The 25,337-nt window shown below is 49.2% G+C and overlaps 2 protein-coding genes across 4 annotated transcripts in view; both read left to right on the forward strand.

The window, feature by feature from the left end:
• LOC149753606 (norbelladine 4'-O-methyltransferase-like) overlaps positions 1–25,337 on the forward strand; it is a 53,009-nt gene that overhangs the window by 7,321 nt on the left and 20,351 nt on the right. The window contains exons 1-4 of one of the 3 annotated variants that reach the window (XM_089930044.1): positions 7,172–7,327; positions 7,608–7,687; positions 22,269–22,413; positions 23,744–23,875. The exons of 1 other annotated variant lie outside the window; for it this stretch is intronic. In XM_089930044.1, the coding sequence (XP_089786170.1) occupies positions 7,271–7,327; positions 7,608–7,687; positions 22,269–22,413; positions 23,744–23,875 (414 nt within the window). In that variant the 5' untranslated portion in view covers positions 7,172–7,270. Of the gene's footprint in view, positions 1–7,171; positions 7,328–7,607; positions 7,688–8,868; positions 9,088–22,268; positions 22,414–23,743; positions 23,876–25,337 lie in introns of those variants that run through there. One more of the 3 variants, XM_089930045.1, reaches the window with a different exon arrangement.
• The window catches only part of LOC149753607 (norbelladine 4'-O-methyltransferase-like), a 34,238-nt gene continuing 32,648 nt past the window's right edge, over positions 23,748–25,337 (forward strand). The window contains exon 1 of the mRNA XM_089930050.1: positions 23,748–23,875. The gene's annotated coding sequence lies outside the window, so the exon portion shown is untranslated. The remainder of the gene's footprint in view (positions 23,876–25,337) is intronic.

The following is a 25,337-nucleotide window of genomic DNA, read 5'->3' on the forward strand; positions in this document are numbered from 1 at the left end:
GCCACCCGCATGCCCGTAATGGGTACTCCCAGATAGCTCCAGGTCCCATCCTAAACCGGCATCTCTAGTATCCCCCGAATCTCCTGTCTAACCCTATGCTCAGTGCTAGGGCTAAAAGAGATTGTTGACTTCTGAAGGTTTACCTTTTGCCCCAACATTACGCAATACTCCGCTAATATTCTCCTAAGAACTCGTGCATCCGCTGCCCGCGCCCTGGCCAGGAGTAGACAATCGTCTGCGAATAGTAAATGTGATATAGACCGAGACCCAGGGGCAGAAACAAAAGCCTCCAGCTCCCAGTTAGCACAAGTACTCCGCAGAGCCCGAGATAGAACATCTAAACCAATGATGAACAAATATGGGGATAAAGGGCATCCCTGTCTAAGCCCCATAGTAGACCTAAAGAAGGAAGAAGGCGTATCGTTGATCAAGATGAAAAACCTCGACCCCCGGACGCACCCCAACACCGACACAATTCAGATCTCATGAAAGCCAAAGCACTCCAAAGCGCGTCGCAAGAAGCTCCACCGAATTCTGTCGTAAGCCCGTTCCATGTCTAGCTTGACTGCCATCTTGGTTTGTCGCTTAGAGGCACATCGAAGATCTCACATCATTTCTTGGGCCAGCATAACTTTATCAGAGATATTCCTACCTCCCACAAAAGCACATTGCTCCTGGTAGATGAGGCCTAGCAGCAGATGCTTCATCTTGCCCACCATTATCCTTGCCACAATCTTATAAAGGGTTGTGCACAAGCTGATAGGCCTGAAGTGGCTAGGCTCTCTCGCATCCTGGCGCTTCGGTATCAGCGTGACAAAGGTAGCTCTCCAGTCGTCGGGCATCACTGCATGACTGAAGAAGTACCGCACTGCCTTCACCACCGTAACCTGGATGATGCCCCAATATCTCCTAAAGAAGAAAGGTGGAAAGCTGTCTGGCCCTGAAGCTTTGTCCCCTACCAAGGCCCAGACCGCCTCCTGAACTTCCTCCCCTGTCATAGGCCACACCAGGAGTGCATTCTCCGATACTCCGAGTTGCGTATCTGCCCTTGGGAGCTAGCCGACATCCCCAGAATCCCTATCCTCCATCCATCTGGAACGAAAGAAGTCCAACAATACCTGACTGACCTCCGACTCCCCCTCCACCTGCCGACTAGTCCCATCTCGCAGGGAACGAATTATGCTCCTCTGTCTCCTGATAACCGTCGTTCGGTGGAAGAAACTGGTGTTCCGATCTCCCTCTCTAACCCACTGGATCCTAGACTTCTGTCTCCAGAAGATCTCATGCTGGTGTAGTAACGAGTGATGATCAGCAAGTAGCCCACATAAGCGCATCATGTCCACCTCCAGGAGCTCACCCTCCTGATCTTCTTTGGTTTGAAGATCGCTAATGGCGACCTCCACCACTTCCATCTTCCTAAAAATATCTCCCACCACCTCGCAGTTCCAACGGTGGAGCCACCTCTTAGTTAGTTCCAACTTTCGCGATACCCTCTACATGGCATTGCCGTGCACCGGCAAAGACCACGCCTCCCGAACAATGTCCCAGGATTAAGGGTAAGACAACCACACCTTCTCAAAACGGAAGGGGCTGTGATGGCTGGAGTCTGAGACTGTTGATAACAACAGTGGACATCGGTCAGAAGCAATACGGAATAAGTGTTTGACATGATAGGTAGGAAATCGGATGATCCAATCAAGGGTCACAGTAGCCCTGTCTATCCGCTCCTAAACCTTAGCCTCGCTAGACTCGTTATTACACCAAGTGAATTGCGGTCCAGAGAAACCTAGATCCATTAAGCCGTTCTGCGATAGAAAATCACGGAACTCTCTCTGGTCTACTGTATCGGTAAAGGGTCATCCTCCTCTCTTTTTACTTGCATTCAGAATACAATTGAAGTCACCTATCACCATGGTCGGAAACCCCTGGGCAACTAGATTTGTAATCTCGTCCCAGAGGACTCTCCTATTCCTATGATTGGTGCTCGCATACACCCCACATAATACCCATGGAGTAGCATTAGGTTTTGTAACAATCATGATAACATGTTGGGGGCAGTTGTGGAAGACATCCACTGTCGCCACCCCCCATTTCCACAACACCAAGATATCCCCTGACAGCCCTTGGGAGTCTATGGCATAGGACTCCCAGTCGGCCTCCAGGCGGCACTACACTCGACGAAGTCCGTTGCCGGACAACCGTGTCTCACAGAGGAAGCAGATCTCTAGGTTGTTGACCTGCACTAATCTCCTAAATAACATCCTAAAAGATGGCTTGCCCGCCCCTCTACAATTTCATGCTAGAATCCTCATGGAGAAAAATCTGAGAGGTTGGCCACAGGCTCATCCACCCCCTGGGCCACCGGGTCCAGCGCTACCTCGGGATACATTCCCCATGCTGACCGTCATCCTCACTCACTCTAGAAACAACCCGCATAACTGCCGCTCGGACCCTCTATACCACCATCGAATGATCCACCGCCGGCCTACTAGTGGTACTTACGACTGCAATCCGGTCATCATTGCTCTCCTATTGTCCCCTCGAGGTACCACCTCCTAGGGGGCTTGAGCCAGCTGCTCTGCCTCGGGGTGGCTAACCATCACCCGGTCCCCCGCCCCATTGGTCCCTCCATCCAGGTCACACTCGCCCAGGCCAGACTCCTGCGGAGGGCCTAATGTGACTCCAGAACCCACCCCCTCCACCAGCATGCCTTTCGACGGCGAGTGGCGGCGGGCGACCTTGGTTGGTTTCTGCCAACCGTTGAGGTACGACAAAGAAGTGACCGGAGGGCTAGCCCGGTCCTCTGGAGAAAGCGGCCGAGGCAAGGGCGACTCGGCCATAGGCTCGACCATCTTCCCCGGTCGCGACGGCGGTGGCCCCCTCGGGAGCCGGGGTCGGTTCGCCACTAACCAAGGGCCATAGATCGGCCCTTGATTAACCTCCTCGGGTTTCGACTTCGGCCCTGCTTGAGAAACCCCCAAATCCACCCCCCCTCTCCTCCGTCTGCTCCGGCGCCGGCTGGTGGCACGCCACTGCCGAGTGGCCTATCTTGCCGCATCTGGTGCAACAGTCGGCGACATTCTTAAAGACGAAGGGCTACCACCACACCCTCGTCTTCCCCCGGATCAGAACCCTCGGAAGAAGGGGCTCGGTGGCATCGATCGCCACCTTCACCCGCGTGAAACCCATGGCTCGCCATTGCTCGGTCACCCCGTCAATGGCGAGCGGCCACCCCGCTTGGGTTGCAATCTCTAGTATGGTCGCGGCCGACCAGTATTCCGACAGTAGCCGGGGTAGCCGGAGCCATACCACGACCGTCTTCATGGTGACCTCCCTCGACGCAAACTCTGGCACCCACAGCTCCATGGCGAGGAGCTACCCCACCACCACCCATGGGCCTCCATTGAGTGCCCGGTCGCGGTCCGCCGTCGACCCAAACCTCAGGGCTAGGTGGTCATCGGCTAGCGGCACCACCTCCACCTTCCCTGCAAGTTTCCCACGGGTGGCCACATCCTTGGCCACCCACTCGACCGGCACCCAGCAGCCGAGGCTGCGGGCCACCACCGAGAGGCCTTCCCACTCCTAGTGGGCGGCTCGATGGGCGCCTTCGACAGCTCCAAGACCGTCGGAAAGCGGCGGCTCAACCGAGCCATGTCCTCGTCCGAGGGCCAGTGAGTCACCCAAGGTCCCAGCCTTGCCGGAGCCCTGGACGTCTCCCCCCGTTCCGCAGGAAGCTTACCTTTGCCTTTGCCCGCCACCGTTGCCGTGTACGTCGAGCTCCCCATCGGCTTTGTCCCCGAAGGGCCCGCCTGCTGATCCATCGGCCCATCGAACGTGCGCACAGATTGGTTAGATGAAAACAAACAAAGCGTACTCGGTCGTAGGAAGCCAGAGCTTCCCGATCTTCCGCCACCACTGCCGGCGAGACCGGCCTCTCAGCCCTCCCCTGCACCCCCGAAGAGTTCGCTGTCTGACGATGGACCCGGCGCCAAACTTCTCCTCCTCGGACCACAGTTGAATCCTGTGCCCCCCCATGGAGCCGTCCGCTGTAGACGGAGAAGAACCTCGCCGAGAGCCACCGACGAGCAGCTAGCCGTTAGGCCTCAAACTCACTTTCTCTCTCCTCAGAGTTTCTCACTCTTGCATATCATTTTGTCTGCACTAATCTTTAAGTAGAAAATACTGCTATTTATATTTCTAAATAAGAATGTACGAATCAAGTATGATGTGCATAAATCATATATAAGAACACATGTTGATGCTTTAAACAATAAAAGCCAAAATGATTTATTTTAGAGATATGTAGGAGTTGCACCCTTTGAAAAAAATATTGGAGTTGCGCCCAACTTAATAGAAAATGATTGCATGCAGGTTTTGTGTGATTACTTGCAGGTTTCTATGAACTGATTCACGCATATAGATAGATATGTTTGTAATCACACTACCAATTCATGCATTTTTGGAACTTATAGCCATCGGCTGCAATATTGTGCTTTTCGTGGAAAAGTAGGCCTTGAACCTCTTAGCAAAGTCATGAGTCCAGAATTTACTAGATCTAAAAATTACTTTTTAACTCTGTTCGATAACTATTACATGCTAAATTTGAATGATGAGATTAATACTCATAAAACATGCCGCTTATTTGCATTCCAAGTTCATAAAGAGTTAACATTTGAAGCATAAAATAATTCTGCTATTAAGAATAATGTAATTAGGCTGCATAGCTAAAGGATGTATAATTCAAATATCATTTCATAAAAAGTTGCACCTTAAATTACTCAAAGCTCATGTTGACATCAAGCGCTGGGTGTTCTTCAGAAAATACAAAGAGAATTTTTCTCTTTTTGAATCTGAATCTTGTTTCCATAGAGGCAGGGTGCACCATTCGTTTGTAGATCTTCATGAAACAAAGAGACAAAACAACTTTATTTTTTTGAGGGTGAGAGACTGAATAATTTGTTAAACAATGTAACAACTATCTTGCTGCTCCTGAGGATGGTACAAATTTTTCCTCAAAAGACAAATGCTAATAGAGTATATTATATATATAAGTACAATTTCAATGGATATTACAGACATAAAGCAAATGTTCCTCATTTTCTAGCTGCTCGAAAAAACCACCCTAACCTCTTATCAGCTCTGCTCTTGGTAGCCTCAACGAGTATGATGACAAATTATGTTTTCCTAATGGTAGCTGCAAGAAAGGCATACTAAAAACTATGACTAGGCATACGAGATGTGGACAAATATAGTGATGGCCATCCTCTCATCAGAGTCATTCGTAGGCTAATTCAGGAGATGGATGGCTTGCAGGCAACACATGTGTTTCGGAAGGTGAACAGAGCAGTAGACTGGATCGCCTCCTTCGTCGTCCGGCACTCCGGAGAGTTTCTATGGACATCTATAGGAGATATTCCTTCTCCTTTGTACGATTTGCTTTCTCGTGATTTGGCAGGATGTACTCAAGTTAGAGCTATATAAATTGCCGTATTTATCAAAAAAAAAAAAAGAAACTGTGACTAGTGAGGATAGACTACATGAATTTTAGAATCACATCTTCCGAAAGATGTAAAGATATAAAGTCTTAATTACTATTTCATTTTATGTAACTTTTAGTTTAACAAGTGAAGTATCAGTTGCATTTGCATTTGTTATGTCTGGAATGATCAGTTATGGTTATGGTCCAAGTTGAATTTAGCCCTAGTCGATCCGTCCAAATTGCCAATCCCTAACCTACTCTCTCTCTCTCTCTCTCTTGCTCTAGGGATGTCATAGGATGGTCCCCTGCTTTTTTTCCAACTAGAAATAATAAAATGTTTGATTCTTCCAATTACACATCAAATGACTACATTCTAGTCTGCTTTTGCAAACTAAACGTCATCATTGCGAGAAGATGATGTCAAGTTTTTCCCTTCATAGTAACTTTAAGATGCATAGAACTGCCGATGAAATCTGTTTGGCATCGACGAGGAAAATATTGACACCTTTTTGGACCAGACCAACTTTTCTTGTGTAGCTCGGACCGCACGACTTCAGTCCTAGTCAAAGAGCTGACCAATACGTACCAACAAGGACCGACAGTTTGGGCAACTAGCAACTGTAGCAGCACTATAATTGGCACATGAACAGAACTACTACCGGCCGTTATCTGACCATCAGTACACGTCACACCAATCTAGATAACAACAAAATAGACCGCCCCATATAAAGAGATAGTTTCGAAGACCTCTAAACGATAAGCCTAAGCCTATATCATGCTACAGTTTTCGTATAGAAAATGCCATCCTTAGAAACGGCTCAATGCATTTGAGGGCCTCCATGCATAAATAAGAAAAGAAACAATAAATTTCTTAAGTAAAAGATATGTCCTAATATAAATGTAGTTGGAGGCCTGAATGTATTTATAGTTATAAGGATACGTAGCATTTGAATGAGGCCTCTAAATATTAATGCGTTTGGATTCTTATCTTAGACTTTATTATAATAAATATATTTGGAAGTCCGAGCTTAGGTATCCATCTCAGTCGCCTGAGGGTAAGCCGGCTTTCACTACTTTGTTGAATTTTTTGTTCTGTACTGTGTTTTCGCTTTTCTGACAAAAACACTTCAATAAATGAATTTCTTGCGAGCCATCTTCTATATATCGACTATTTCGATTTTTACCGACCTCAGCAGTCGTATGCTGCCGAAGTTCTGTTGTGCTGTCACTTTCCCGATCAAAAAAAAATCTGCGGTGTTGTCACTTCCCTACCAAAAAAACAGCTCGAAAGTATAAATTATCTAAGTAGCTACTGCTGCGCGTGAGGCACGCCAACGTTTTAAAAATGCTCATCTTGATGGAATCATCATTGAAGCCAATTACAGAAATGAATTCTTTTATGTTCCCGAGGAGGAAGAAAAGCAAAAAAAACTAAATTTGCAAGGTATCCATTGGTTGCAAAATGGTGTGGATACCCCCTAATCATAGCCACCCTCACCTACCACCTCTCATGGTGATCGAGTAGGCATCAAGATATATATATATTCTTTTATCTTTGTGGATCAAGTCACAACCCATGGGATATATATATATATATATATATATATATATATATATATATATATATATATATATATATATATATATATATATATATATATATATATATATATATATATATATATATATATATATATATATATATATATATATATATATATATATATATATGGAGGAAGGAGAGGGTGCCGAACTAAGAGATCTCCATTACGGAACCCCGGAAGAACATCAATGGCTATCCCAGCAGGATATGTAATACATCTCTTGCAGAATGATGCCCTTTACAAGGTCACTTCTTTTCTTCTTTTTCTTCTTCATGATTTCTTTTGGGATATATAGTAGAGGAGGAGGAGGAGGAGGAGAAAAAAAAAAAAGGACACAAAGAAGGGAGAAGAGATGCAAGAGAATAGAAAAGGAAAAGAAAAAAATAAGAAAAAAAAGGGAGTTTCTCTTTTCTCAGAATTTTTTCACTTCTGAAAAGTTAAAAATAAAGAGAACTTTCTTTCTTTGCGGAGGGTTTTTTTGCCCCATTATTTCTAATTAATCTTTTCTCTTTCTTTTTTCCCAGTATATATTGGAGACAAGTGTTTATCCACGAGAGCACGAACAACTTAAGGCATTGAGAGAGGCGACTAAGAAACAAGAGTGGCAAGTTCCAAACCTTTAGATTGCTGAAACTTAACTATTTAATTTTATGGAAACATTAATTATAAACCAGTGAGATGGCTTGATTACATTGTTATGTAGTTATTTTAGATATCTTTGTGGAAAAAATAAAGAATAATTCAAAGCACGAAATCTGAAAATATCTTGTGATTTTATCCATGCTATTGATGCATCTTTTCATGGTTGGTTCAACATTGTCCCAGCTGCTCAGTTACAAAGCTAAGGGCCTCACTTACCTTGTTTCTCTGTACAGCTCTTTTTGACCTTTTTTTTTAGGTACGGTTGGTTCTTTCTCCTTTTGAGGAGTGTTGCGAAGTGAGAACTAGTTCATGTTTATCTTTATTGCAATGTGTTATTAGAGTATAAAACATGATTAGGGGTGCAAATAGGTCAATTTGGTCCGAGTTATGAGTAACCCCGATCCAATTTAGTTTTTTTGTTCAGGTTCTCATATTGGACTCAGACCCAACCCAATAAAAGATCGGGATCGGATTGTGTCAGGTCTACAGCTACAATTTTTGATCAACGGATCATTCGGGTCAAATCCATGTATAATCTGGTCCCAAACTAAAAAATTTGAATCGGGCCGGATTATGTTCGGATCCGGAGAAATAATTATTACAAATTTGCACATTACCAAGGCATTAATCATGACCGAAGTTGTACTTTGGTGCAACTATTGATGGCATGATGTCTCCATTAGTGTACAGTCCTCATGAAATTGCAATAACTGTTGAAAGAAAAATACTTAAGTGTGATCAAATAATACTTACATATATATATATATATATATATATACATGTTGGGGGAATATGGTTTTCCCCAGCAATATAATTACCCCTAAGAAGCCGCACAACCGCCGACCTTGGACAGCCGAAGTCGGCGTCCGACCTTGGAACGCCCGACCTCAAAACCTCCGACCCGGAAAAATTCTCGACACCCGAGATCTATTCTTGTCGACCACCCACTACGGCCGTACCCCTCCGGGGTCTGGCCGAGGGCCATATCCTGCCACTGCCCCAGCATTTATTGCCCATGACCCCAGCAAAACCCTGGTTCACTCAATAATTAATGCGGATCTCCGACTTACTCCACAATTAATGCGGATCTCCGACTTACTCCACAATTAATGCGCATAGCTCCTGTTATCTACGGACTCGCAGCTCTCCACGGCAAGTCAGCCCAGTAGAGTCCAATCAACTATGATAAGTCTCTGATCTCGGCCTTACCTCCGGCATCAATGCAATGATTCGCCCGATTGCGTGCCAGCTCGGGTCATACAACGACCCCACCTCCGACATCAATGCAATGATTCACCCGATCGTGAGCCGATCCGAGCAACATGCCGAGCAGTACAACGGCCTCGCCCCATCACATCACAGGTAAACCAACCCCCCTATAAAAGGGAGCTCTTGCTTCTTAGAGGGGGGGGACACACCATACTCTACAGATATTGTTCCTTTTCTTTTCTCAAACACAATCGGCCCCCTCTGACTCAAGCATCGGAGGGCCGGCGCCGGAAGATCCGGCCACCGGCTTTTTCTGCAGGCACCCAGACGGAGGACGCCGCCCGCCGACGGACCGCCTTTCCCCTGTGTCCACACGCTGCTCCCCCTCCTCGACCGACGATCGCCCCCGGGTCCAATTTCCAGCAACAGTTGGCGCTAGAGGAAGGGCCCGAGTTGCGATCATGAAGTTGAGAAGCAAGGGGGCCTTCAACATCTCCCGGCGTCCCCCACAGAGTCCTGGACATTCCGTCCAGAATTCGCCGACTCCGGCTGACCCGGTTCCTCAGGTCCAGCCGGAGCAATTCAATGTCCTGGTGCAGCAAGTCCAGGCCTTGGCCGCCGCCGTTCAAGGCCTGCGGCGTGAGGAGGCCTTACCAACGCTCCCCCCGCAGGCCCAGGTCCTGCCGGAGTTTCCCCCTAACGGCCCGGTTCTCCCAGGCCAGAGCTTTCATGGCTCCTCCAGAGCCAACGATGAGGGGCGGACCTCCCTCCAGAGAGAGCTACCGGGGGAAGGTCTCAACAGAAGACCCCAACCCTCTGAAGCTGAATCAGCCCCAGACCACTGTGAGCCGGAGCAAACCACGGTGACGATTCCACGGGTTGGGGAGCTCGACAGGAAAGTTGAGCATTTGGAGTGCCAGATTGAAGCGCTCCACAGCAAGAAGGCAAGACAAGAGGGGGATTTTGAATTCACCACCAAGTCCCCCTTCTCCTGCCAGATCGAGGATGAGCCGGTCCCCGCGAGGTTTAAGATGCCTCAAGTGGAGCCCTACAGTGGGATTACCGACCCCCTCGACCACTTGGAGAGTTACCGAGCTCTCATGGCCCTACAAGGATCCTCGGAGGCTGTACTGTGTAAAGCCTTTCCGGCGACTCTCCGAGGGACGGCTCAGCTTTGGTTCTCTGGGCTAAAGCCGAACACGATATCTTCCTTCGAGCAGCTCGGCAGGCAGTTCGCCACCAACTTTGCTGCCAGCCGACGCCAACGGCGGACGTCGGACTCCCTCCTAGATATCAAGCAGAAGGAGGGAGAATCTCTCAAGGAATATCTTGACCGCTTCACCGCCGCCACATGGGAGGTTCGCGAGCTCGACCAGTTAATAGCCATGTCAGCGCTGAAGACTGGGGCCCGTTCCTACAGATTTCTCTTCTCTATCGAGAAGAGCTTCCCTGCTGACTTCACTGAGATGCTAGCCCGAGCTCGGAAGTATGCTAAGGCCGAGGAGGAGCGCGGCCGTCAAAGAAGCTTCAAAGAAGCAGAAGAAGCTTCAAAGAAGCAGAAGAAACCCCGCGAGGAGCGCGGCCGTCAAAGAAGCCGATTCCCCCACCGAGAGAAGAATATTCCCCGACTGAGAAGCCCACCTCGGCAGCGGGGATAGCTTCGACCGAGGTCCCCACCTCGGCCGGGGCCCCCATTACGACCTCGGATGCACCCGGGGAGGTACGAAAATTACACCCCCGTCAACGCACCCCGGGCCGAGATCCTGATGGAAATTGAAGGCCGGGATTTCTTCCGACCTCCGCCTCCTATGCGGGACACAGGAGTTCTCCGCAATCCCAGGAAGTACTGCCGCTTCCACCGAGACTACGGGCACGACACGGAGGACTGTTTTCAGCTCCGAGATGAGATTGAGGCGCTTATCCGCCGCGGAGTACTCAATCGGTTCGTAGGGAACCGACGCGTGGAAAGAAGGCCAACGGAAAATGCCACCCCGCCTGAAAACTCGAACGGCAACAGGCCTATCACTGGCACCATTAATGTAATTGGAGGAACCCCGGCTGGAGGTTCAGCCCAAGAAGGAATCCCCTCAAAGCGCCCGCGCACCTCTGAAGCCATCTCATTCTCGGATAAGGATTTGGAAGGGGTTGGGACCCCTCACGATGACGCTGTAGTCATCTCCATGATTGTAAATAAGTTTGATGTAAAACGTGTCTTAGTTGACAATGGAAGCTCAGCTAATGTTTTGTACTACCACGCCTACCAAAAGATAGGGTCAACAGAAAATCAGCTTCGGAAAATTAATGTTCCGCTCGTCGGATTCACTGGAGACTCGGTCCCGGTCGAGGGCGAGGTCAGCTTTCTTGTCACGGTCGGCCTCGCCCCCCGAGAAAGCACTATGAGGACGAACTTTCTTGTGGTCCGCCTACCTTCAGCCTATAATGCCATCCTCGGACGACCGGGGCTAAATGCCCTCCGAGCCGTGGTCTCGACTTGCCACCTACTCATGCGATTCCCCACCGACCGAGGGGTAGGCGAAGTCCGCGGGAACCAACTGATGGCCAAACAGTGCTACATGGCAACCCGCATAGCGGAGCAACCAACTGGAACGTCGAGTCGGCAAGGGATATCAGCCGAAGCGCCAACTCAAGCGATGGGCCGCACGTTGCCCATAGAAACCTTGGACGCAAGGGATGACCTCTAGAAGAAACAAGTAGAGCCCGGTGAGCTCCTTAATCAAATCCCTTTACAAGAAAATTGCCCAGAACTAACTGTGCAGATCGGCTCCGGCCTAAGCCCCTGTGAAAGAAGGCGCCTGATCGAATTCCTCCAGGCCAACATTGACATCTTCGCTTGGTCGCCCACCGACATGCCGGGAATCGACCCTGAGGTCATAACCCACCGACTCCAGGTGAAGCCGACCTACAGGCCTGTGAAACAAAAGAAGCGGGGCTCTGCCCCGGAACGGCAGCAAGCGGCAGCCGAAGAAGTGGATAAACTCCTCGAAGCCGGCTTCATCCGGGAGGTCTCCTACCCAGATCGGCCGAAATATGGAAGTCTACGTGGATGACATGCTGGTAAAGAGCCGAGCCGCGGAGCACCATGTAGCCGACCTCAATGAAACATTCTCCAAACTCAGGAGGTACCAAATGAAGCTCAACCCGGCGAAGTGCGCGTTCGGAGTCACCTCGGGAAAATTTCTGGGTTTCATAGTGACCCAGCGCGGAGTTGAAGCCAACCCTGAAAAGATCCGAGCATTGCAAGAGATGATACCTCCAAGGACGGTGAAGGAAGTCCAGCGGCTCACTGGGCGGGTCGCAGCCCTGGGAAGGTTTGTCTCCAGGTCGGCCGAGCGCTGTCTCCCATTCTTCAAGATCCTAAAGCGGCCAAAGAACTTCCTGTGGTCGGAGGAATGCCAACGGGCCTTCGAAGAGCTCAGGTGCCTCCTGGCCTCCCCCCCGCTGCTTACTAAGCCTCGGCGGGGCGAGGTCCTTTATCTATACTTGGCCGTCTCTCCGATCGCAGTGAGCTCAGTCCTGGTCCGGGAAGAGGACAACCTCCAGAAGCCAGTCTATTATGCCAGCCGGGTCCTCAGGGATGCTGAGACCCGATATTCTAAGCTTGAGAAGACAATTTTTGCCCTGATCATTTCAGCTCGGAGACTCCGGCCTTACTTTCAAGCACATACCATAGCCATACTGACCGACCAGCCTATGAAGCAAATACTGCAAAGGTCGGATCGTGTCGGAAGGATCGCCAAATGGGCGGTCGAGCTCGGGAAGTTCGACCTTGAATACCGACCCAGGCCAGCCATTAAAGCTCAGGTACTCACCGATTTCCTCGTGGAGTGCACTCTCCCAGACGACCCCGAGCCGCCACTCGCACCCGCAGAGGAGACTCCGAGGCCACCATGGGTCCTGCATGCGGACGGCTCCTCGACCTCGGGGGGTAGCGGAGCGGGACTCATCCTCACCAGCCCGGACGGGGTAGTGGCTGAACAGGCCCTACGCCTCGAGTTCCCGGCCTCGAACAATGAGGCAGCGTACGAGGCACTCATTGCCAGACTCAAATTGGCAAAGGAACTGAGGGTAGAAGACCTAAAGGCCTTCAGTGACTCCCAACTAATAGTGAGCCAGATCCAGGGGGATTTCAAAGCAAAGGAGCCATCAATGCAGAAATACCTTCAAAAAGTGCGGGAATTTACATCCGCCCTAGGCTTCTTCAGCATCCAACACATTTCCAGAACGGAGAACCTCAGGGCGGACCAATTGTCGAAACTAGCGACCTCCCGCATGAGCGAACTCCCCAAGATAACGGTGCTCGAATATCTTCGAACACCCAGCATGGAGGAACCTGAACCGACCATGTGCATTGACTTCGAGCCAAGCTGGATCGGCGAGTTCATCAACTACCTCCGGGACGGGACTCTCCCACACGACGAGCTGGAGGCTCGCCGGATCAGGCGTCAAGCTCCCCGGTATGTGCTGTATGAAGATAAGCTTTACCGCCGGTCATTTACTTCTCCCCTCCTTAAATGCCTCCGTCCCTCGGAGGCAGACTATGCTCTCCGAGAGGTCCATGAAGGGATTTGTGGAAACTACCTGGGAGGTCGGGCACTAGCCCATAAGATCCTGCGACAAGGATATTTTTGGCCCACGCTTCAGAAAGACGCCACGGACTTCGTCTGGAAGTGTGACCGGTGTCAACGGAACGCCAACGTCCAGCGCCGACCTTCGGCCCCGCTGACCTCAATTGTTGCCCCCTGGCCATTTGTCCAGTGGGGGATTGATATCCTGGGCCCCTTCCCTCTGGCCACCGGACAGAGAAAATTTCTGGTCGTCTCCATCGACTACTTCACCAAGTGGGTCGAAGCTGAACCTGTGGCTCGGATCACCGAGCAAAAGATGAGGAACTTTGTTTGAAAATTCATAATCTGCAGATTTGGACTCCCCCGCATCCTTATATCTGACAACGGCCGGCAGTTCGACAACATCCACTTTAGAGAATTTTGCTCCGAACTCGGCATCGATCACCGCTTCACCTCGGTCGCCCATCCCCAGACAAACGGGAAAACTGAGGTAACTAATCGCACCATTTTGCAGGAACTCAAAGCTAGGCTTGATCGATCCAAAGGACAGTGGGTCGAGGACTTGTACAACGTCCTCTGGGCATACCGGACCACGTTTCGATTACCCACTGGTGAGACCCCCTTCAACCTGGCATATGGCACGGAGGCTGTCATCCCATTGGAGATCGGCCTCCCCTCCTCAAGGGTGGAATACTACGACGCCGACTCCAACTCTTCCCGGCTCAGGAATAATCTGGACCTCGTCGAAGAGACACGGGAGGTCGCCCGGATCCGCATGGCAAGGTACCAGCAGAAGACGGCCCAGTACTACAACGCCAGAGTTAAGCCCAAGCTCTTCAAGACGGGGGACCTCGTCCTCAGGAGAGCCGAGGTTTCTCAGCCAACCGAACGGAAAAAGCTCACCCCAAATTGGGAAGGACCGTACCGAATTGCCCGAGTGCAACGACCCGGAGCGTACAAGTTGAAATCTCTCGAGGGGACTCTTATTCCACGAAGCTGGAATTCTAAAAATCTACGGATGTACTATCAATGAAACCCCAAGGGGTTTCGGGCGACCGGGAATATGAATCCTATCTCCTCTTTACAATGATTTACCTCTTCACAACAATTATAATTATGTCTTTTCTAACATCGGGCCGTTTGTAATTCTCAGATTCCTCGACTAAGGTCGGGATGCCCCGAAGGTCGACCGTAGAGTCTTAAACTCCCTCGACCTCGGGAGGCGTCGCAGGTCGACAGAGCGTTTCCAGACCCCTCGACCTGGCGCACGATTCCTCGACTAAGGTCGGGATGCCCCGAAGGTCGACCGTAGAGTCTCAAACTCCCTCGACCTCGGGAGGCGTCGCAGGTCGACAGAGCGTTCCCAGACTCCTCGACCTGGCGCACGATTCCTCGACTAAGGTCGGGATGCCCTGAAGGTCGACCGTAGAGTCTCAAACTCCCTCGACCTCGGGAGGCGTCGCAGGTCGACAGAGCATTTCCAGACCCCTTGACCTGGCGCACGATTCCTCAACTAAGGTCGGGATGCCCCGAAGGTCGACCATAGAGTCTCAAACTCTCTCGACCTCGGGAGGCGTCGCAGGTCGATAGAGCGTTCCCAGACCCCTCGACCTGGCGCACGATTCCCCGACTAAAGTCGGGATGCCCCGAAGGTCGACCGTAGAGTCTCAAACTCCCTCGACCTCGGGAGGCATCGTAGGTCGACAGAGCGTTCTCGGACCCCTCGACCTGGCGCACGATTCCCCGACTAAGGTCGGGATGCCCCGAAGGTCGACCGTAGAGTCTCAAACTCCCTTGACCTCGGGAGGCGTCGAAGGTCGACAGAGCGTTCTCAGACCCCTCGACCTGGCGCACGATTCCCCGATTAAGGTCGGGATGCCCCGAAGGTCGACCGTAGAGTCTCAAACTTCCTCGACCTCGGGAGGCGTCGCAGGTCGATAGAGCGTTCTCTGACCCCTCGACCTGGCGCACGATTCCTCGACTAAGGTCGGGATGCCCCGAAGGTCGACCGTCGAGTCCCAAACTCTCTCGACCTCGGAAGGCGTCGCAGGTCGACAGAGCATTCCCAGACCCCTCGACCTGGCGCACGATTCCTCGACTAAGGTCGGGATGCCCCGAAGGTCGACCGTAGAGTCCCAAACTCCCTCGACCTCGGGAAGCATCCCGGATCGGGAGTGCGGCCCCGGCCCCCTCAATCTAGTGTGTGATCCCTCAACTATGTTTGAGATGTCCCGAGAATCGACCGTAGAGTCGCAAACTCTCTCGACCTCGGAAGGCGCCATCAGGTTCGTAGGAAGCCCAAGCTCCCACGATCCCAAGCCGAAGAGTAACTCTGAAGGTCGGCGAGGAGGCAAGGCAATCCGCTCCGCTATAAGGCGCGCAACTTCGGAGGTGCAAAAGGTACATCCCGCTCGACGCCCGCCTTGTTATATTCATCTACATATTGCTAGCAAAATCCCGATTGAGGTCGGGAATTTACCCCGGCAAAGGCCGGGTCGCCCCCACGAGTCGGTCTAAGACCAAGGTCCCATCGACCTCATGCACGCTCCCCCTACCGATAACCCCCATGACAACTCATGCAAACCTTTTCGAGCAAGGGTCCGATTCGGCCCCCATACACCGAGGCATCAATCGAAGATGACCTCGACCGCGGGTGTGCTAATCGAGCTCAAGAAGGCCGAAGTACCCTCTACAGTTTCCAACTCTGCTTGCCGGAACCTCGGCAAAGCCCGAGGGCAACGGCCGTGAAAGCCCCGACGGTGGTTTGGCTATTGGCTCATGCCCCCGTCGGGGAACAGCCCTGACATTCTCGTGAACCTACGCCCCAAAAAAGCCAAACTCAAAAGCTTGGCCAAGCACCCCAATAATGACTTATACAAGTCTGATAAGGCCCCTTCTGGGGGTCTGAGGCCCGAACTTGGTGCCTCAAGAATCCGAAAACCGAGCCCAACAACCCCTGTGAGCTCTAAAATCCGAGCTCCAACACTTGGTGAAATTTGCTGGATACTTAAATAAGCTAAGGGAAAGAAGAGCAAAGCACAGCCAAAAAGCATCTCTTTATCGAGCAGCCCAAAGGCCAGGACGCGAAGTCGAGGGTCGGTAAAATAATAAGTTAAAGCACCGGTCTCGCTTACGGCTAAAGGAGAAAAAAGGAAAAGTAAGCACAGAATGGCAAAAGAAGATACTTTCATTAGCAAAATGCCGAAAGGCTAAGTACAAAATTGGAGGTCGGCCGTTTAACAAACTTGAAGGCCGACCTCATTTACAGTAAAGAGAAGATAAAAGCCTAAGTCCTAAGAGGCGGCAGCAGCGTCGGCGTCACCCTCGGGGTCGTCCACGGCGATGACCTGGGGGCCTTCCGCGGGTACGGGCTCGGGGTCTACGGCGGGGGCCTCGGCTGGCGCCGCGGAAACGTCCTCGCTGGTTTCGCGAGGGAGGGCCTCCGCCACCACCGGCTCGGCTGCCTCGGCTTCGGCCTCAGCGAGATCTTCTTCGGACATAAGGGTGGCGGGAACGTCGTCAGAGTCGGAGCTGTACCCCAGCCTCATCCTCGGACGGATCGTCGAAAGGTCGAACTGGGGGCAGATCCGGGCCATCTGCTTTCGGAAGTTATCAAAGCCCCGGAGAAACCCGTCCACAGTCTCCTCCTCTAGCATGTCGCGGAACTCCTCCGACTCCTTGAAGAGCTCCACGGCATTCTCGGCTCGCTCGAGCGCCCTCTTCTCCCGGGCCTCAAGCTGCTCGATCTTGAGGCGGAAGACCCCGCCCTCGTACTTGAGGCCCGTGATCTCGGACTGGGCCTCCCCCAGTCGCGCCTCCGAGGCGCGCAGGGCCGACTTGGCCAGCGAATGGGCGGCCCTTTCCTCCTCGAGCACCTCGACCATAGCCAGGCGCCCGGCCTCAGTGGCCTCCCTCCACGCCTCGGCCTCAGCCAGTGCCGCCTCCAACTCGGCAATTCTTTTCTTAGCCGGCTCTAATTGCCGGCTGAGCCGTCGAGTCTCTTCTTGACACCCTTGGGCAATGAACACTAGGGTGTCGACTTCGTGAATGTGCTGCAAGAGGAAAAGGATGAAGCAATTATAAGTCGAAAAACGTACAGCATGTTCGCCAATAGCCTAAGAAAAATTGGGAAAGTAGCTTACCCGAGCGGTATTGCGGTAGGTACCGTCGACGATCTCTTCCAATGGCAAGTTTCGGAACTCGGCCCGGTCCGCTGGAAGCATCGCACGCCGAAACACGGCTCGTGCGACATCGGCGTCATGTATAGCCGAGCTCCCCTCGAGGAGAGGGGACCCCGGCTCGGCCGATTCCTCCCTTGGCCCCCTTGAAGAGCTCGGCTCTCCCGAACTGGGGACCTCGGGGCCTCTCCTCGGCTCAGGCCCCGATCGTTGCAGGTGGATCATGGTCGGCCCCCGCTGGGCGACGGGGGCAGGACAAGGCGGGGCCGCCGAGCCCGCATCACCGGTGGCCGACGTCCGCCCCTGGTCGGCTGCGGAGGCCCCCGCCTCTGGGCCTCTCGTCCCGGCCGATGAAGAAGCACCGGCCGATCTCGACTTTTTCCGAGGCTGGGGAATAGCCCCCCCGGCCTCGGCCTCTCGCCTCTTTATTCGAGAGAAAAGGGACGTGTTGCTGGTCGGCATGTGGGGGATATCTGAAACCAAAAATTTTCTTAAGTGTCAGACCAATATTTATGAGAAGAGAAAGCAGATAAAAACGAAGCGATGCGACTACCCTTACCCTCGGGGCGCGCTGAACTCAAGCCTACGCTCGCCAAGGCGTCCTCCCGTAAGAGCTCGGTTAGGTTGAACCCCTTTCCGAGGGCCCGTAGGCAGTCCAAGACCCTCAACTCCCTCCCCGAGGGCTCGGAGAGCCTATTGAGAGCCTTCAACCGAGGGTGCCGCCACCTCGGGTTGAACCCCCACGGCACCTCGGATGCAAGAAAGAAAAATTTTCCCTTTCACTCATGAATAGAGGAAGGGGCACCCTAAAAAAGTGACATACCGCCCCAAAAGGCGAAGTATAGCCACCCTGCATCCGCCGGGTTTTTCTTTAATAAAAAACACCGGCGGAAAACACTCACCGAGGTCGGAATCCCGTGCGCAAGACACAAGGACAAGAACCCGATTATGGTCCTCCACGAGTTCGGAGCAAGCTGTGCCGGAACGAGTTGGTACTCTACCAGCAAGTTATTCACGAACTCGTGAACAGGGAACCGCAGGCCGGCCCAGAGCGTCTCGCGGTGGATCGCGATCCGACCTGAAGGCGGCCGCGTCACCCTGTCCTCCGGTCCCGCAATTTCAAGATGAAACCCGCGCTGGAAAAAGAACCGGGAGCGGATTAACTCCAACTCCTCCCCCGATAAACTCGACCCTACTTCCTCTGGACCGGAACCCATTACGCAGAAAAATGAAATAAACTAAAGATGAAGGGGGTAAGTAGGAGGAGGAAGAGGAACCCTAGCTAGCACAAGGCAGAAACCTACGGAAAAGTCGCCGGAAATCGCTCCGGACACCGTCGGCGAGATTTGGTCGAAAAAGGAGTGAAGGAGGAAACGACAAAAATGAAAGGCAACCAAATAAAGCTCTTAGGGCAGATTCGTGGGGTTTATATAGACCCCCCCGACGGCCCAGATCGGCGGGTTCGGTTCCCACCCCCCATCTGAATTGCGCCGCGTGTCGACTTCGGAAGCCGAGGCACCGCATTCACTCCAGATCAATAAGTCGGGTACAAAATCGAAGCGCCGTCCCATCGAATCTCACGGCCTCATCATGGGTCCGCGAAACCGGACCACCTTGAAAGACGAGCGGACGTCACCCCCGCTCTCTTCACTTAATAAGCCTCAGGGACACGTGGAGCGCCGATGTAGCCTCAGCCTCCCCAGATCACTATCCCGCCAATACGAGATCAGAAACGTCCGACTTCAGATTATGCCACGTGTTCATTTTGAAGCGCGAAACGACGTACCTATTTAAGAAGGCGGCCTCGACCATGAGATCGAGGCGCCGCCCCATCGGGCCCAGGGACCCTCATCATGAGTTCGCCGTACAAGGCGATCTCGGAGATCCAAAAGACGCCATCCCCGTTACAGCTGCTTCGGAAAACGTAAGGATGCAGATTCCATCATAAGCTCGCCAACTAAAGCGACCTCGAAGCGCCAAAGGGCGCAGGTTCCGTTATCAAAGCCCCAAGACGCGTAAGGGTGCGGACATGATCCCCTCCAACTTCAATAATGATCTCTACTTCCCGCGTCCGAGCCTGCAAGTTGCTCGAACTCGGAAGTCGGGGGGTAGTATTGGGGGAATATGGTTTTTCCCCCCGGCAACATAATTACCCCTAAGAAGTCGCACAACCGCCGACCTTGGACAGCCGAAGTCGGCGTCCGACCTTGGAACGCCCGACCTCAGAACCTCCGACCCGGAAAAATTCCCGACACCCAAGATCTATTCTTGTCGACCACCCACTACGGCCGTACCCCTCCGGGGTCTGGCCGAGGGCCATATCCTGCCACTGCCCCAGCATTTATTGCCCATGACCCCAGCAAAACCTTGGTTCACTCAACAATTAATGCGGATCTCCGACTTACTCCACAATTAATGCGGATCTCCGACTTACTCCACAATTAATGCGCGTGGCTCCTGTTATCTACGGACTCGCAGCTCTCCATGGCAAGTCAGCCCAGCAGAGTCCAATCAACTATGATAAGTCTCTGATCTCGGCCTTACCTCCGGCATCAATGCAATGATTCGCCCGATTGCGTGCCAGCTCGGGTCGTACAACGACCCCACCTCCGACATCAATGCAATGATTCACCCGATCGTGAGCCGATCCGAGCAACATGCCGAGCCGTACAACGGCCTCGCCCCATCACATTACAGGTAAACCAACCCCCCTATAAAAGGGAGCTCTTGCTTCTTAGAGGGGGGGGACACACCATACTCTACAGATATTGTTCCTTTTCTTTTCTCAAACACAATCGGCCCCCTCTGACTCAAGCATCGGAGGGCCGGCGCCGGAAGACCTGGCCACCGGCTTTTTCTGCAGGCACCCAGACGGAGGACGCCGCCCGCCGACGGACCGCCTCTCCCCTGTGTCCACCCGCTGCTCCCCCTCCTCGACCGACGATCGCCCCCGGGTCCAATTTCCAGCAACAATGCACACACTAAATCTCTTGTTAGTCTCCATTGAAGCGGGTATCAGCTAATAATGCATATGTTATAACACATTATATTTTGTCTTCAAACTATTCATTCAAACATGGATAGGAAAACACAAAGACAACTATTTTTGTTGTGGTATATTAAATAACGGTTTTGGACAGGGACTTGAAGACATCACCATTGTCAGAAGATGCTTGTGCCATCACACACACACACACACATTGTTGAGGGTGTGGTCCAGAGCCCCGTTACGCCAAAAGTTGACTGCCTTTTTGCTAACAACATTGTCGTTGCATTGTGAACCATGAACCACTCCCCCTTGCATGATGTAGAGATTGTGATTCTATGATCTTGATGGTAACAGCATTGCTGTTGACCATAAGCCTCACCTCATTTTTCATAGGCACCGGAGAGAATTGCCAGAAGAACTATCACATTATAGCAGCTTTCTTTTTGGGTCGGATCATAGGATTAGAAACCTAAAATTGCCTAAATTTCAAATAGATCGGATCGAGTCGGATCAGAATTCAGGAAACCTAAACCTGACCCTAAAAATAGAACCAGTCCAATTTTAGAACCAAATCCGGCCCCATAGGTCCTCTAAAATAGGTCGGATCGGGTCTGAACGGGTCGGGTCACGAGTTAACCCAACCCATTTGCAGCCTACAGTATGATGTCAAGTATTCAAAAGCCACCATTAAGTAATTTAAGGGCTTGTTTGGCTATTCCTCTAAGATTGGGCCGTCCATTTAAGTATAACCCTGTATCAACCAAACTCTACCTAGCTCAAATCCTATGGAAAGAAAAAAAAAAAAACCTTCATAAATTTTTCTTTTCTTTGTCTTTTTTTTTTTCTTGCAGCCCAAAAGCTAGGATTCGGGCTAGGTTTGACCGGTTCCTAAAAAATGGAAGCTAGATGGCCGATGGGTCAACAAGCTCCAATCCTTTAGGAATATCCAAACAGACCATGAGCGTTATTAAAATATGATCCTCTGATGTGTAACTTGCTTAAAATAAGATTTATCTGTGATCCAAGAAACACTAACCTAGCCCTGTTTATCATTCCTGATAACAGTGAGAAATCCCTTTTTTTTTTTGTAGAGTATAATAGCCAACGAGATATATTCTTTATTCTATAAAGTGGATCTGAAATTACTATCACATTCGTCCAATATATTAACTATGTCATGATAGTTTGATTTCACTGTTCTTCATTCATCAGACATTGTTGTGTCTAATAATGACCCTCAAACTAATATTGGACCTTCTTTTGATTTGGTATCCTCAAGTAACATTGCTAGACTAATTTAGCTAATCCAAATCCAGATGATTAGTGAATTCTTTAACTAACTTTTCTGGAGATCTCAATCTTTAACTATTTAAAGACTGGTTAATATTGAAACTGCATACATCATAGGACAGCATGGGGAACTTTGACTATATTAAATGAATTGTATGATGATATATCTTATTCAAAGTTGTCGATCTATTAATACTTAACCTTATGCGAGTCGATTATAATTAGCATTTAGACCACCCTCCCCTGCCCACTTTTTTTATTTTTTTATTTTTTTATTTTTTGATGTCGCAGTCGTTTCTGGATGGTGCCTCCGGAGGAATGCCAACATCTTTCTATACTTCTAAAGCTCATGAATGCAAAGAAGACACTTGAGCTTGGTGTGTTCACAGGTTATTCACTCCTTGCGACAGCACTAGCATTACCGGCGGAGGGCAAGGTTTTTCAACTCCTTAGCAACATTAAAATAATGCGGTGTTCACTTGTTTCTGTTTACTAGTAATTTCATTACCTATTTTATGCATAGGTATGTGGCCATGGGAACATATGATATTTGGGTTTTAGGCATTTATTATAATGCCTAGATCATGATCACCCCCACCAGATTTTTGATTAAAATGATCCATCATTGATTTGGAATCATTAAATATTTACTAAAAATTTAATTTATAGTTATAGTCTAACCAGAACACATTTCAAAAGAGTCAGATGTCATACTACATTAAATTATTGGTAAAAGATATAATTATTACCAAGTCAATGATGGATCATCCAAGATAAATCACACTACTAGTTCTGATCTAAACCCCTGAAAATATCTAGAATAGAAAATATGTATCTTCTATGGACTTTCAGTGCATACAGTGACACCTGCTTTAGTCTCTAAAACTTTGACGCCTATACTTCATATCTGTAATAGGTGCATAAGTACAAGTAGCTTATTGTTCCAGAATTAGAGCAGGTCTAAAAATAGCTTACTACTCATTCATCTTGTGTTTTAGATCTTAAATATTATTAAAAGATGGAGACAGGGTTGCTATTGAGATACTTGGTCCTTAGGATATCTCTTACACATTCAACAATTGGCCTCAATTTTATGAATATGTCAAAAATACATGATATGATATTCAAATTAGATAGGAGCAAACATTATATTGAATCATTAATAAGCTGCCTCCTTACACACACAACATCCTAGTCCTTGAACAAGAAACACAAAAAAAAGGGTACCTACGACGTCCAATCCATTCTCTAACCACTAATATATTTCTGAAAACACATGTAAGAAATAGATAAAGAAAAGCTAAATTAAATGTGTAATCTTTTAAATGGATATATCACTGATGTTCAATATGTGCTTAATGGCATTGTTTGCAAAACTAAAGTCCAGAGTAAAGCAAAGTGAAGGATGAAAAGGACATTACCTTCCCATTGTTTTGTATGAGGTTATAGACATCAAAAGATCTATTAGATTTTTAATATATAGTCTAGTCGATATGTATGTTTCTACATGCATACCGACATATATATTATATACATGTATGTGTGTGTGCGCGCAACTTATTTTGCATTTAACTGGTTATATTTTGAGTTTATTCAGAAAAGATACATTTAAACAAATTTGCAAAAACTTATGATTAAACAATATTATTGAAGTTATGAATGCATGTCAGAAAACAATGCTCAATCTTGAATATCTTTGAAAAACTTGAACTATAAAAATTTAGTGTTCATGACCCTTTATCTTTTTTGTTCATACTTTGTTGTAGGTCACAGCAATCGATATTAACAGATCCAACTTTGAGATAGGACTGCCATTTATTCAAAAAGCGGGAGTTGAGGACAAGATTAATTTTATTGAATCAGACGCTCTCTCTGTTCTTGATAAAATGCTCGAGGAGGTAACTTTCCTCATATATCAGGCATAATATTTTTTGCGGTGTATAGTAATTATCTTTTGCTCTAGCAATAAAAGCAAGAGTTGTGTCTTTGATTAATAAAAAAGAGCTTAACATAGGATAAGCCACATAGATATCCCTTGCAAAGCTTTTCATGTGTTTGGGGAAACAAAAAATTAACAAAAAAATAAAATAAAAGTGTTCTGGATGTAAATCATAAAATATTTGAGTTCGAGCAAATAAAAATTGTATTATATAATAATAGAGCTAAGCCAAAAAAAAATATAGATTAGCATAATTGCCAAATTTATTAAATCATTTTATGCCCATGTTTAAGGGAGATCTATCAAAATAAAAGAGACCCATGAAATAAATTCTACAACTTCCTTTATTACAAATAAATATGCATGTTCGCATGAGTGAATAGGTATCTTGCTATCTTGCTATTGCTTTTGGATGACTGCCATGAAATGGGATCATTTTTAAGTAAATAGAATTATTATATAAGAGCTAGGACTCTTCTTTACTTTGTTTTTAAAAAATGGTTAGAACTCTTATTTTTGTTGACTTTGAGAAAAGATTATAACTCTTATTGATATCTCACTCTTATTATCTTAAAACAATCCCTTCAGTTGCAGTTAGATAATAGAGAAGACTATGCAGTCCAATCAATTAAAGTTAAAAAATTTAGAAAAAAAAATTGACTTCTAAATTTCTCAGTCTGCAGCTCATTCCAGTGAATCTATACTGTGTAAGTCCTAAAATAGGTTAAATCTGATGCATCCACATTACAAAAGTATCATGGTGTAGCATAATGGTGTAGCATAATGCCCCAAACTGGGAAGGGTCATATCGGGTTGCTCGAGTCCAGCGGCCCGAAGCATACAAGCTAGAGTCTCTCGAAGGGACCCTCATTCCATGAAGCTGGAATTCCGAAAACCTTCGGATGTATTATCAGTAGAGCCCCTAGGGATCCTCGATGATTGGGAACACAACTCTCATTCCCTTCTTATGTTAATTCGCAGCTCTTCCTTAATTATTCCATACTCTCCCTGATATTGGGATGCTTGTGAACTTCAGGATACCCGACCAAGTTCGGATGCCCGACCAAGCTCGGATGACTGACCAAGCTCGGATGACCGACCAAGCTCGAATGACCGACCAAGCTCGAATGCCCCAGTCAAGTTTGGGATACCTCGCTACGGCAACATTGAGCTCGGTCTCGATCTCCATCAAAGACCCTGACCAAGATCGGGATGCCCCGATGAGTCGACAGCGAGCCCAAGCTCCCTCGACCTCGGAGAGTGTCACCAGGTCAACAGCGAGCCCAAGCTTCCTCGACCTCGTGCACGATCCCTCGACTGAGGTCGAGATGCCCCGATAAGCCAACAGCGTGCCCAAGCTCCCTCGGCCTCGTGCACGATCCCTCGACTAAGGTCGGGATGCCCCGATAAGCCGACAGCAA

Source organism: Phoenix dactylifera, chromosome 4, assembly GCF_051530095.1.
Source record: "Phoenix dactylifera cultivar Ajwa chromosome 4, Ajwa_hap1_PhDact_Kaust_v1.1, whole genome shotgun sequence".
In the NCBI taxonomy this organism is placed as follows: Eukaryota; Viridiplantae; Streptophyta; class Magnoliopsida; order Arecales; family Arecaceae; genus Phoenix; species Phoenix dactylifera.